Genomic DNA, 13,804 nt, shown 5'->3' with positions numbered 1-13,804 from the left:
GTAAACATACTTCTATTAGTAACTGAGCTGAATTGAATCTTGATTCAAGTTCAAAATCGATTTAGCTTTGATCAGTTCCTGGTAAAATATTCCGGTACACCAAGGAAACATAATTACCAATAGCTAAAGTAATTTAATTTGTATTCGTATACTATTTATAATAATTAACCTAATTTTTCATGGTTTAGCGTTATTTTGATGTACTATAGTTAGTTCATTTGAACAAAGCTTATCATAATAGCTGGAACATTTTCAACATTTATCTATTTTTATGTAATTCCATTTTGTTAGGAGATTCCAGAGAAAAACAGAAAAAATTGATACCAAATAAATTTAACAAAGGGATTAGATAGGGTTAGTTTTTAGAATCGATGGATTGTCCACTTACAAAGACCGTGAGCACCATATGACGTGCGGTGGAAGTGACACTAGGAAGCATAGTGTGCGCAGATTGTCCCATCCATGACTCAGAGTTTGTCATCAGTTAAGAAATAAGCAGGCATTCCTCACATTTTTGCAGACAGGAGCTTGAAACCTCTACAGCAGGGTTCTCTGATACGCTAAATCTTATGGTGTGATTTTCGCTAGGATTCTGTGACTTTTAGGGGATGTTTTCCCCCTAAAAGTCTTCCTTTTAGGAAGACCTCTTCCTTTCAATGATACAATTTTTGTTATTTCGGAAGAATTTGGTGGGCAAATTCATTTTCCAATAAATAACCTAAAGTGGAAAGAATTAGCAAAGATCATTTAGCGGGTTGAAATAACCGATTTGAGTGGTTGGCACTTTTATTGTATGAATTAAAAGGTATATACCAAACAAAATTATGTTATAATCACAAATATAATCATAATAAGAGACAAGAGCTCATATGGCAATTGTGACGAGGTCGGAAGAGCCGACATCTCGCAATAATATCGCGGTCCTGTTTTTTTGTTTTTTTGAGGATACCATGATAAATCTCACTGCGCGGAATTTCTGCTTCTGATGCTAAACAGCTTTTTTTATATATAATTTTTGATCTTTTTAAATTCATCGCTTGATTCAGCTCCTCCTGCACTTGCTGGCCCATACTATAGCAATTTCCAGATTTAATCACCATAAAACATGATCCAACCTGATATTTTTGGTAAAAGTGTTAGTCAAGGCCAGACATTTAAAAAAAGGTATTGAAATTAAATTAAAAATTAATACTAAAATTGGCAGAGCAAGGAAAAATACTTATAAAATTGTCTATGTCAGGAATTGAACATATGACCTTCGGAGTTGAATACCAACACCATATCTACTGCGCTATGCAGGCTTTTAATGAAACATTTTTAAATATTCCTTCCAATTCTTCTGAATTAACCGCCTCTCCACTGCCCCCAGATGGTCAAATCGGGGAAGTGACTATTTTTAATTTAATCGGTCCGGTCCCTGATACGCCTGCCAACTTTCATCATCCTAGTTTATCTGGAAGTGCCCAAACTACCAAAACCAGGATCGACCGACAGACGGATAGAAATTGCGATCGCTATATGGTACTTGGCTGACGGGCAAGTCCCATAAAAATTATTTATGCTTGAGCTATTAAATAGAGTGAGCAAGCGAAATGTTGTTGTAAGGTTAAGTTTGAGGGGGGAAGGGTGAACCATTTTATTCAGTAGGAATAGAGCTGTTGTCTGGAAGATGTTTCAAGGTAATAAATAATTTACCCAAAATAATCAAATGTTAAATAAATAATTTACCCAAAATAATCAAATGTTAAATTAAAACTTGTGAAATGGACAAAATCATAATTGATGAAAAATGCCTGTCAGGGCTAGAATTTTTTTTTTTATTGTTGTTTAATTATTTGATCCATTTTTCCCCATTTTAAAGCAAAGTTGGTTTAGCTTTTATTGCAAGGAACGTAATATTGAAATTATTTAGGTCAAAGAAGTTCTTCCCTTCACTATGCAGCGTGCTTTGGCCGACCTGGCATTGCTAAAATACTCCTTAAATATGGTGCAAATCCAGATTTGAGAGATGAAGACGGCAAAACTGCCTTAGATAAAGCTAGAGAGAGGTCTGATGAGGGTCACAGGTTAGTCTTTGTTTTCTGTGCATTTCTTACTGTGTATGATCACGTACCTTTAACCAGGGGCGTCATTTAGGGGGAGGGGTGTTTCTCCCTCGCAATAATTTGGAGAAAAATTATTATACAGCCTATGCCCCTTGACTATCTTAATATCGACCCCTCTTGCCCTTCCCCCCCCAATAAAAATGCTAGAGCTACACCCCTGCCTTCAACTTTAAAAGATTCTGTACATTTTTTAGTGCACGTGTATGGGAAGCTGAAGAAGCTTCTTTAGGAGGTATTCTTTGGATTTATTGGACGTTCCTGGAGGTATACTGTTCAAATAGATGTGACCTGGGCTTAGCTCTTGATAAGGCTGGAGACAGATATAATGAAGGGCTAGTCTATACATTTCCAGTATATTTGTTTATTGGTTATAATTATTTATCTTTAACATTATATACGTTTTGAGTATGAAATCTTCAAGTGGAGTCAAGAAAGTAGATTTATAGATAGTGTTTGTATTTATTGGAGGGTTTGAGGATACCTGTTGTTTGTATTATCCACATTTTTTGTAAGTTTGCACTGTATATTGCATTGTTCAAATCAAAGTTACCTGATTTTTAAAAATTCTGTAGTCTTTAGTATTTTAATAATATAATCTTTTCTATAATCATGTTTCCAAAATTTCCTCCTTTTTCCTTCCGCACAGGGTTGTTTATGGTTTCTGGTCATAGTCGATGCAATAGCCTTGACGTAGCAGTGTCCCCCGCATATTTTCTTTACGTTTTTTTTCGAGATTTTGAAATGAGTGTTATTGACTCCTTTAAAAGATTTTTGAACTTAAATGTAATAAAAAGAAAGTGAGGAGCGATCTTTTGTAAAAGATGGTGACAGTTTTCATCTGGATCTATAATTTGTTTTTCAGTTCGGAAACTGATTTGATTGTGATTATTGACTTAAATTTAATAAAAATATAAATGCAATAAAAAATGAAGTGAAAAACAATCTTTGGCCACGATAAAAAAAAAGATGAAGGTCCTACAGAACTCGGCGCTTAGGACGTCGGATCGAAGTTTCAGGTTCGTGATCTTTTTTCACTGGGACAAGTAGTAAGTCTTTGGCCCAACCTTGCCGCAGCGAGGATGGATCCCAGGGTCCCCTATTGCCAAAAAATATCAATGGTACCACAGATTTATGGCGAAATATGGCGATAAATTATCGTCTGGTTTATAACTTGTAGTTGAATGATCGGGCTGATTCGGTTGTGATGAGTAGCTTAGCTGAGTTTAAACTAATAATCAACCTCATTCATCCAAAATACGCGTTTATCTCAGGATCTACATTTCATTCTGCTTCATGAACGTTGATTTGTCTTGAGGTTTTTGAGCTGGGTGGCTTAAACCTTGTTTCTGAAACCTAAACAAGTTTTAGTGGGGTAGATCGATTTTTGAATTAAAGAACTATTCGATCAAGTTAAAGTTGAAAGATTCTTTCATGCAGGTCATATAGGACTTGTTTCTAGAGGTGGGATCAAGGTTACGCGGGAAATTGGATTTCCATAAATTTATAACCTTAATAAAAATCGTTTTTATAGGTACACTGATGATGATCGCAATTTTTAATCTGTCAATTTGGACTGTGGTTTAGAATTAGTTGTTTGTTGTGCTTTGGATTCTATATAAGTGCTACTGTTGCAAATGCTATCATTAAACCTTCAACTTTACAAAAAAGCCAAACATTCTCTACTGACAAAATTATATGGCAAAAATAATTTAATGTTATACAAGAAAGTTCCAAGGCTGTAATGGCTAGACGTAATTTTTTGAAAAACAAAAAATAATTAGTTATATTTATATATGTCTTTTTTACTGAATTCAAAAGAGTTCAGTCAACCTCGGTTGCTTGCCCCCCCCCCTTATGCTTGCTAAGACCATACTGACTATGCATAATAGATGGAAAATGAACAAACGAGATTCCAAAGATTATTTGCTTGCGTTATCTTGACGTGGAGCTTGACGTAAACAATTTCTAAGAGTACATTTGATATGTATAATATATGAGGAAAAACGCTAACAAATGAGGTACGCTTTTTTTTCAGTTAATCCAAAAAATCAAAAATTAAAGTTAGTTGCGTGCTCCCGTGAACTTGACGAAAAAATTTCTAAGGTGGCACTCTCAAGGTAGCAAATTGGAACGAGAATTTCTGCAAAGTGTAACATCTTTCTAAGTTGTGGTCGCGTGCTCCCCGTAAGCTTGACGTAAATTTGTTTTGATTAGCTTTCGTTGAATTTGTAATTTTTTTGATAAGGGGTTAAATTACCTTACTAAGAGTATAACCTTTTATGTTTACGCTAGTCATTTCATACGGGACTAAAAAGAATTTATAAAACCATCAGGCCATAGTTATGCTCATCACATTCACCACGAGCAAATTAAAAATAATTGAAAATGTGGATTGTAGGTGGGGTTTCAAGTTTTCATGATGGGCTATTGGAACAGGATGGCATATGGTAAAAAGACGATGTGAAAGGCTGGCTGCAGCCTAGTAAAAAGATCCATAACCTGTAGCAAAATATAAAACAGCAAAATAAATAAAACAGCATTAAAACAAATGTTTCGCGTGTAGCAAAGAAACAATTCAAAGATGATACAGAAAAGGGCAACGAATTTATTGACGAAACATTAACAAATATAATGTTTTTACTATGAAAATTAAATGACGATAAAACATACTCATGTTTTTACAATAATAAATAATGTTGCGTAATTAGGAAAAGGGACATTGTGGGTTAGACTTAGTAAGGGATTTATAAAGAAAAGAAAAGGTTTGGACTATCGCGGCTTAAAATGAATGACTATTGGACAACAATTGAAAATTTTATCTTATGACCAATGATAACAAAATAGGAGATGTGCTAGAAAAGACGATGTGAAAGGCTTTATAGGAAAATTTTATTGATTAATTTTCAAAACTTATTAATTGCTCATATGGAAATTAAAATTTGTTGTTACTGTGTTGAGTTTTCTATAACGTAAAATAAACAAATGTAATGTAAAATCCTGGCTGCAGCCTAGTAAAAAAGATGCATAACCTGTAGTAATCGAAAGTTTAACAAAACAGTTAAAAAAAACGCCAAATGGAATTTTTTTTACTTTTGAAGTGATTCAGGAATGACAAATAATACATTAGTTAATCTTATTAGTACAGTTTTATTAGTACAGTTAGTTTGCAAAACTTTAGAAAAAGAACCAACACCCCTCAAAAAAGGTGACGGATCGAAATGGAAAGTACACCAATAGAATCACTTATTATTATTTCTGTAAAGTTTTGTATACAGTTTTGTATAGAGAATCAATAGTAGTACATTGGGGTTTGAACCCTTACCTTAAAAAAAAGGATAATCGCAAGTTTGCCTGGTTAGCAGTGATCTCCCTTTTTTTTGCTGTAGCTTGCAGGCTACCGCAAGGTCGTAGAGAGATGTTCAGTTCTATTTATGGTTCGAGTCTACTTTACACTGCTTACGTTATGGACAAAATTTGCTCTGTAAGACTGCATAATGTAACGTAAAATCTTAAGTTGTGTTATTCTGAAAAGCTCTAGGGTTTATTGTGAAAAATCAACTAAAGCCTCAAAAGCAAGTTGGATTAGATTTTACCAATGTGTGACATTTTTTATTGGTATTCCTGTGTGATTCCGTAACTCATATTCTATTAGAAAATACCATGTTTTTGACCTTCTGGTTGTTTTGAAGGCTGGAGTAAGAAAATTTCATATTTTCTGCCTTCGCTTAACTGCCTTCAGTTTAAAGTAAGGTAGACAGATTGACTTTTGTGATAGATTATAAGCTACTTTGGATTCTGTATTTTTCGTTTGTATATTATGAACGTCATTTTATTATGTGGTCAACGATTTGTTGTATCTTCATTTTTTTTGTTATATATTTCCTTCTATTCTTCTAGTCTAATATTGTTTTGTATTGAAAGAGGGTAAAAATAAATTATTATAGGTTACGATAATATCGGTCAAATGGATAGCATCATTTACCTAAGTAGTATTATTAGTAAAAATGGCAGGTACAGTGAAGATGTTAAAAGTAGAATAGCCAAGGCCCAGGGTGTTTTTTCTCATTAAAAAAAAGTTTGGAAGAATAGGAAGATAAGTCTGCGAACCAAAATTAGAATATTGAAAGCTGCAGTGATGACAATGGTCAAATATGGCTCTAAAAAATGATGCTTCAAAAGATAGAGGAGCGTTTGTTAGATATTCTTCTGAGAAATTGTCCTTGGATTTTTTTGGGTATCTGTGACTGACCGTATTTGAAACAGTAAGCTAACGAAAAATAATGTTCCATCCGCTTTCTAGAGCTGCAATGAGAGAAAGGCTGAGTTGGGTCGGATACGCTCTTTGGATGTAGGATGATAGATTGCAAGATCGCCCTTTTCGGCCAATCATCTAGGGGCAAATGATAAACAGGTCGTTCCCTGATTGGATGGGAGGAGGTCGGAAAAAAGTATTCAAGGAAATTGGAAATTCTTGGTGGTAGGACTTACAGAGGGAGGCTTCAAATAGATTGGGATAGAAGAGGAGCATGTGTAGGTGTGTTTGCCTCAGGCGGCTTGGTGCTACAATAAGTCTTTAGTAGTCAGAAGTAGTCGTTATTTTTCTATTCTTAACTGGCTGATGAAGAAAACGATAAATTTCTTTCCTTTTCAGAGAAGTAGCTTCAATACTCCAAGCACCAGGAGAATGGATGGCTCCCGTGCTCCCCATTGAAGGGAGTGACAAGAAAGCTGAATGCACTGATGTTCCCATGCCAGAACCTAAAGGTGATCCTGAAATGGCACCAGTATATATACGCCGACTGCTACCCTTATTCTCAAATACGTATCAGTCAACGCTATTACAAAGCGTCAGGCGATCAAGCTTAAATCTGATACGAAAGGCTGTGCATTATGCAACACCTGATCTACTTTCTTCACTGGCTGATAAGGATATTCCCGCTTTGGCCGAGGTTATTGCTTCAGTTCTGGATAATGAGGTAAGAATATGAAGTTGCAGCCATATTGGTTTCATTTCTCATTTTTTATTTTTCAGTGAATAAAGTGAAGATAGTAGCAGAAGTGGCTAGCAGGAAACCTCCCAGAGACAGTTTGTTCCTGCCCCCCTCCCCTGGTTTGCATCCAATTCTAGAAGGTTTTTTACTAGTCACCTTTTCTACTACCTTCATTTATATGAATTAATCATCTATTTTCTTCATTGGCTGATATGGATATCCCCGCTTTGGGGGAGGCTATAGCTTCGGCTCTTGATATTGAGATGAGTTGGAAGTTGCAGCATTATTGAATGAACTGGTTGGTGTTCACGTTGAAAGAAAATCCAAAAAATTATAGTAGATTGTGTTTGAAACAGTCTTATATGTCATGCTAGTTGAAATTTAATTACTTAAACTTTTAATGTTGATTGCACTGAGGGCTCCTCTACCCGTTTTGATTATGCTCAATAGTTATTGTACCATTACCCAGATAAACACCTTTCAGTTGTCGAAACCACCTGTATTTAAAAGTTAATTTACAATGAAGCTAAGTTTCCATAATACAAATAACAATAGGCATAATCAAGGAATTATTTGAAGTGATTTTTTTTTTACTCAAGGTGTATTTTGGCTCTGTATCCAAGAGCCATCATCAGCAAAGCAAATAGATAATTATTGAATTAACCTTTTAATAAAAATATGTGACAGTTATAACCAAAATCGTTGAATCATCAAAACTTGAAGGAAGTTAAGTCAGGATTGAAAAATGAAACAAAGCAATTGATTCAGATAAGAGCAACCATATTTTCGAAACTTAAAAGGGAAAAGATGAAGGTTGTTTGCTTGGCTTACAAATTGTTCCGTATTTCTGTTGAAAATGAATCAAACTGTTTTTCTAAATTTGAACAAAATCTAAAAGAAATCTGAAATTCTAAACTATTTTTCTATATTTAAAGGAAGATGATGATGGTCGTTTGCTTGGCTTGCAAATTGTTCAAGATCTAATGAAGAAAATACCGGAATTAAGTCTTCAGAATTTAGCTCGACTGGGAGTTTTCAATCAAGTGCAACAATTGGCTGCCATTACGGCCGAAGAAGAAGCACAACTTATAGGAAAAGCGGAAAAACCTGTAAGTTTTGTTTATTATTATTTAATTTAATTATTTCCGCGTTTTCATCATCAATTAAATGCGTAATTTATAAATTTACTTGTAACTATTCCATTTACTGATTGAGAAGACCCCCGCCCCTGCCTAGAATGTCAAAATTTGTATGTAAATATGTACTTAACATTATAAGACCGTATAAATACAACAGTGATATGAAATCCCCGTTATTGACGAAGAGAGATATTAAATGGGTGGCGTTTCTTTCGTATATTATTTTTGTAGTTTAACCATCACCAAGTATATAACTGATACAAATTAGCAGAGAAATGACACATTTTTTTCTTTTTTTCTCAAGAGCTAGAAATTTGGATCATATCCTAGGTTAAAATAGATTAGTAGGTATCGTTAGTAGTAGATATTAGTAGATAGTAGATTTGACCCCCCCCCTCCAGTACTGATGAGGAGCCATATTTAATGGGTAGCATTTCTTTCGTGTTATATTTTTGTATAATGCTAATGTTGTGTTAAATTTTTGTGCTGAGCCATTACCAAGTGTCAGAAGTTGAATGTATTCCTCGATTCCACTATTTACATAAAGTGTAATGTTGTGAGTCAGGAGGGAATTGCGTTACTCAGATTTTAATTAATTCAAGAGTTTTATATCGATTCTTATTGTGGGAAACGTAATATTTTGAGTTCTATCCAAATTTTCTGACTGTCTGAATCTGATTAGTCTTTAAATAAAGCCCTTCTTTAGATTCACTTTCAGATCGTTTACAAAACTTGAAACAGAGAAAGTTCGAAGATTTACCTAGTAATTTGTTTAAAAAAGAAAGCAAAAAAAAAAACGTCAACGTCAAGGCATGTTTTTACCCTCCATGTACGTTAATCAATGCTCACTAAATTGTGGGGGTGCTATTTTTTGTTCAACACAGCCACAGTGTTCAACATGTGTCGTTCCTCACCAATTAGTCATTGACAACAGGAAGTTTGTGTGTGATGATAGTAAATAAAATGTACGTTTTCTTACTAAGTTGCAGGTCTAAATGCTACTCTTTAATTTCCTAGGAGCCTTTGGGTGGAGAGATTTTGTCAGAGGATGCAAGTAAGCTTGTCTCATGTCGGCTTTATCAATGGAAGGAGTTTACTTTCGCCAGAGGAAAAGATTGTATGTATTTATGGTCTGATAGTGTTGCCATTGAACTTTCCAGTGGATCCAACGGATGGTTTAGATTTTTGCTTGATGGTAAGCTGGCAACAATGTACTCATCTGGAAACCCCGAAGGAGGAACTGATACTAGTGGTAAGACTTGTTCTTGATTTATATTAAATATACATTATTCATGCCTGTGCATATATGAGGGGGGGGGGATGATTCGACGGTAACAAACCAAATTTGAGTCTTCTCTATGTCATATTTAATTCTTAAGATACCTGCTAGAGGTACCTAGAAATTTTGATGCTCATGCCTCCGAGAAACTCTCCCTAAGGGGGGATCTCACAACCTCCTTAAGATAGAATTGGCGTATCCGACTACGCAAAGATATAGACGTTCTATACAATGTATGTTGTGCCCCCCCCCAAAAAAAATTTTTTCTACGGGCCCCATGCCTGGAAAAAGCATTGTGTCTAAAATTTGGGCTGTGTAAACTCATGGTCTATCGCTAGTACTTTCAAGATGGTTTTTACTCTTATTTAAGAACTTGAATGTCAGCGCTGTGTGCTTCATATTGGGGGAATTATAGGTTTTTCTTTACAGAGAACACAGCTACAGCAATTCCTACAGTACGCAGATTCAGATGGCTGCATTAGTCAATACTATATCAGGTCACTATGAATTTGGATTTGTAAAAGTTCTTATATTAGGCCTATACTGATAACAGCGCAGAAATATAATTTTTTCTGTTATTTCACTCATTAACCCCCCCCCCCGTTTCGTTGTACGAGAAAACGAAAAAAAAATGTTACCTGATGGCTGGTCAATAGAGGAAGAATAGGACTGGCTAAATTTATATTGCCTGTCCTGTCATATTTGTCATCAGACCTAGTTGCTGCGGATATTTCCATAACCCTTCATCCTGCTTTCTCAAGGATACGGGTAAATATAAAAAGTATATGTAAATACCAAAATATTTTTACCCCTTTTTTTATCATCCATCACTCGTTTTCTGATTTATGTTTATAATTATTAAGTTCTGTTGTTGACGAAACCTTGATGGTAAGTGTGATCTTTTCTTAAATTTTAGAAAACCGTGGAGAATTTTTGGATAAATTGCAGCGAGTGAGAGCAGCTGTACCCCCTGGTACTCCAACTCAACCAATTCTTTCTTCACCGGGTTCAACGGTTCTCACTATTGGGAAGTGGTCATTACAATGCAAAAATCCTGGGGAAATACGTATCAATAATTCAGAAGGACAACAGGTGAGTGGAGTACCATGAGCCCTCAGGCCTTTTCTAGTAATTACGTTTACTTTTGCAGTCATTATTAATATTGTCATTAGGTCATTGTCCATGGATATTGGCAACACCACGGCGATTGGTATTACGTTTACTTTTAGAGTCATTGTCATGTTTTATAACATCATTGTATAGGTAGGAAGGAAAAGTAGACTTCGCTTTGATTCGACCTACTGTTGCATGGGATAAGAAATGTTTTTTTTTTTGCTCTGGCGACAACTTAAATGGAAAGGGGATTGTTGCAGTGTACTCAGTCTCGTCTGTTAACCTTGTTTTATCCGATAGACTTGTCAAGGAAATACAATATTCTGAAAGTGTTCCTTAGCCTATGGTATGTAGTTTAATTAATTAGAAACACTGGAAAGAAAATATAAAAACTTATGTCAACTGGGGTTTTGTTAAATGTAGAGCCGCTGCCCTTTCTTTATGCTATTTGTTCTGAGTATTGAACTGTCATAATTACTTTTTCCATCACCTACAGACTTAAAATGATAATTTCATAATACGAATGGCAAAGTGGCTCCCTTTAATTCTTTCAGATATCACCATCGATTCCTAATTCATTATATAAGTCACGTGTTTTGCTGCTCTGGTGAATCAAACCCCTCTTCTCCCCTCCCCAGAAAAGACCGGTACGTGTGTCTGCTTTTAGGATAAAAGGCCGTTGTGTGATTCAATTTACCTAATTTATTTGATTCTATTTTGTTAAGCTTTGAAAATACAATTTTTGTTTTGTTTATTTCTAGCAAGCAACAATTTTGAAAGAAGATTTATGTGGTTTCATTTTTGAAAGCAATCGTGGAACCAGACGTACGTTGACAGCAGAAAGTTTACTTGGACTTGAGTTGGGTGGTGCTTGGAACTTCAGGTATTTTCTTTCTTTCTCTCTCTTTTTTTTGATCTGGCTATTTATTAAATTTTCTCTTTGGTGTGAAAATGATTCGTTTCTTCTGATTTCAAACAGTTCGTGGTAACGAACTGTAGTAATGCACTATAATAACTGCACTATATATAGCTTCCAGGTGTGTATTCTCTCCCTGTGAATCTCTTTTCCTTTCTTTGATTCTTCTCCTACTCTATTTTGCCAATTTTTCAAACTCTTACTATTTCGGATACTACTGCCATTCTTTGCGAATACTGGAATTTTTAATTGTGTATTGTATGTTTTGTGATGCTTGAATGTTTATCAAACAGTTTGTGGTAACGATTGTGGGACAGTTTGTAATATTCGCCACTGTGGAATTTTATATATTTTGTTTAACTTCAAAACCCCAAAAAAGTATACAAAAGAAATAATAAAATCGCTCAGAATAATCAGATTAATAGCTCAATTAGTTCCGAACCTGGTGCACATTCATCAATATGGGAAAAACATGCGAATTGTATGCTAATGGTCCTGTTTGATTCCAAGACTATGAAGTCCGGACTCGTAGGTCCACCTCGAGGTCCATCAATGTACCTACAAAGATAAATTTGATAGTTGCAAGAATTTTTCCTCTCAATAAACTCTAATTCTGATTCTGGCAGAAGACGCTGAGTTTTATAGAGTAGAAACATTGAAGCGACGTTGTAAATTTCTCCTGGTATGCCTAGTTAAATGCCAAATTCCCCAAAGTTTTTTTTGGGGAAGGAGGGGTCTGGATAGATCTTCGAACCCCTCTCCATATGTACATTGTTATTTTGTAGTATTGAGCCATCCGTTGTTTTTATTGTAATTTTCCATTTGGACCAGATGTTACTTTATAGGAGCTTGGGTCCATGTCTTTTTTATAGGTTATTTGTTAGGCCTGTTCAAACAAGCTGGTATTCACAATCCTAGTCAAATTACTTTTAGAATGGTAGCAGAGTCTTCGTAGTGTAAACAAAACTTGTAGGATAGCTCCTTTGATGCTGGGAACTTTAGCTGGGTAGTTGTTAACAGAATATTAAATTGTTGCGCACCGGTTAATGGCAGAATATTATTCGGATATCCCATGGAGAGATATCTACTTCAAAAGTGCATTTATAGGTCTAGATTTTCCTCTTCCATGAGAGGCCCTTGAGATAAATATAGAGGGGTGGATTCAACTGCCAACCAATCAAAATCCTGGGAAGACTCTACGACCCAGTGCATCGTTTCTCCGCTTTCTTAGTGTCGTAAGCCTGTGAAATAAGTTAAAACAAATGTTAGTCACCCCTTGACCGCCGTACTATAAAAAGACTGCTAAATAAAGTATAGTTATCTATTTATTTGTGTTGCTTAAATGTGTAACTAGCATTTATTTGGTACATGTTTATTGATTTTCACAAGTTTTTATTCTTGCGTATATATATATATATATATATATATATATATATATATATATATATATATATATATATATATATATATATATATATATATATATATATATATATATATATATATATATATATATATATATATATATATATATATATATATATATATGTGGATATATATGTATATTATATGTATATATATATATGTATATATATATATATGTATATATATATATATATATATATATATATATATATATATATATATATATATACATATATATATACATATATATATATATATATATATATATATATATATATATATATATATATATATATATATATATATATATATATATATATATATATATGTATGTATATATATATATATATATGTATATATATATTTCCATATATACATACATATATATTTTCATCATTGTCACGCCTAAAGGGCGTATGTGCTCGGTAGCTCTAAGCAGGAGAATGAGAAAAGCAATCTAGGTTAAGATTGTCGATGTGTAACTGGCCATATGTTGCCCTGCTGATAATTTATGTGAGAACAGGACAACAAACGGTTTTGGCAATTAAACAAGGAGTGTGAAAATTTTCAGATATGACCTATAAAGTTGAAATTATGCACACTAATTTCAAAGATGTTTATTGTTCAATGCATGCTACATATTTGATGGTAAATAGCAATGCTCACCCGGTACAATTATTGCTAGTATCTTCAGTAGTCCCAGAGGAGGCAACAAAACTGGCAATTTGATTATTTCCTTTTTCTGATAAAAGATTTGATAAATAATTGACAATGCAAGTAAATCTGAATATATTCGGTCCTTGGTTTTCAGATGGGGAAGTAAATATGAATTTCAG

At 34.2% G+C, this 13,804-nt stretch overlaps 1 protein-coding gene across 8 annotated transcripts in view; it reads left to right on the top strand.

The window, feature by feature from the left end:
• LOC136029562 (E3 ubiquitin-protein ligase HECTD1-like) overlaps nucleotides 1-13,804 on the top strand; it is a 484,457-nt gene that overhangs the window by 403,095 nt on the left and 67,558 nt on the right. For 7 of the 8 annotated variants that reach the window (XM_065708041.1, XM_065708047.1, XM_065708044.1 and 4 more), the window contains exons 9-14: nucleotides 1,913-2,066; nucleotides 6,757-7,081; nucleotides 8,032-8,205; nucleotides 9,253-9,487; nucleotides 10,431-10,606; nucleotides 11,389-11,510. In XM_065708041.1, the coding sequence (XP_065564113.1) occupies nucleotides 1,913-2,066; nucleotides 6,757-7,081; nucleotides 8,032-8,205; nucleotides 9,253-9,487; nucleotides 10,431-10,606; nucleotides 11,389-11,510 (1,186 nt within the window). The remainder of the gene's footprint in view (nucleotides 1-1,912; nucleotides 2,067-6,756; nucleotides 7,082-8,031; nucleotides 8,206-9,252; nucleotides 9,488-10,430; nucleotides 10,607-11,388; nucleotides 11,511-13,804) is intronic. The other variant, XM_065708048.1, reaches the window with a different exon arrangement.

This window comes from Artemia franciscana, chromosome 7, assembly GCF_032884065.1.
Source record: "Artemia franciscana chromosome 7, ASM3288406v1, whole genome shotgun sequence".
Classification (NCBI taxonomy): domain Eukaryota; kingdom Metazoa; phylum Arthropoda; class Branchiopoda; order Anostraca; family Artemiidae; genus Artemia; species Artemia franciscana.
The sequence above is the reverse complement of the archived record's forward strand: the minus strand, read 5'-3'. Positions and strand labels throughout refer to the sequence as shown.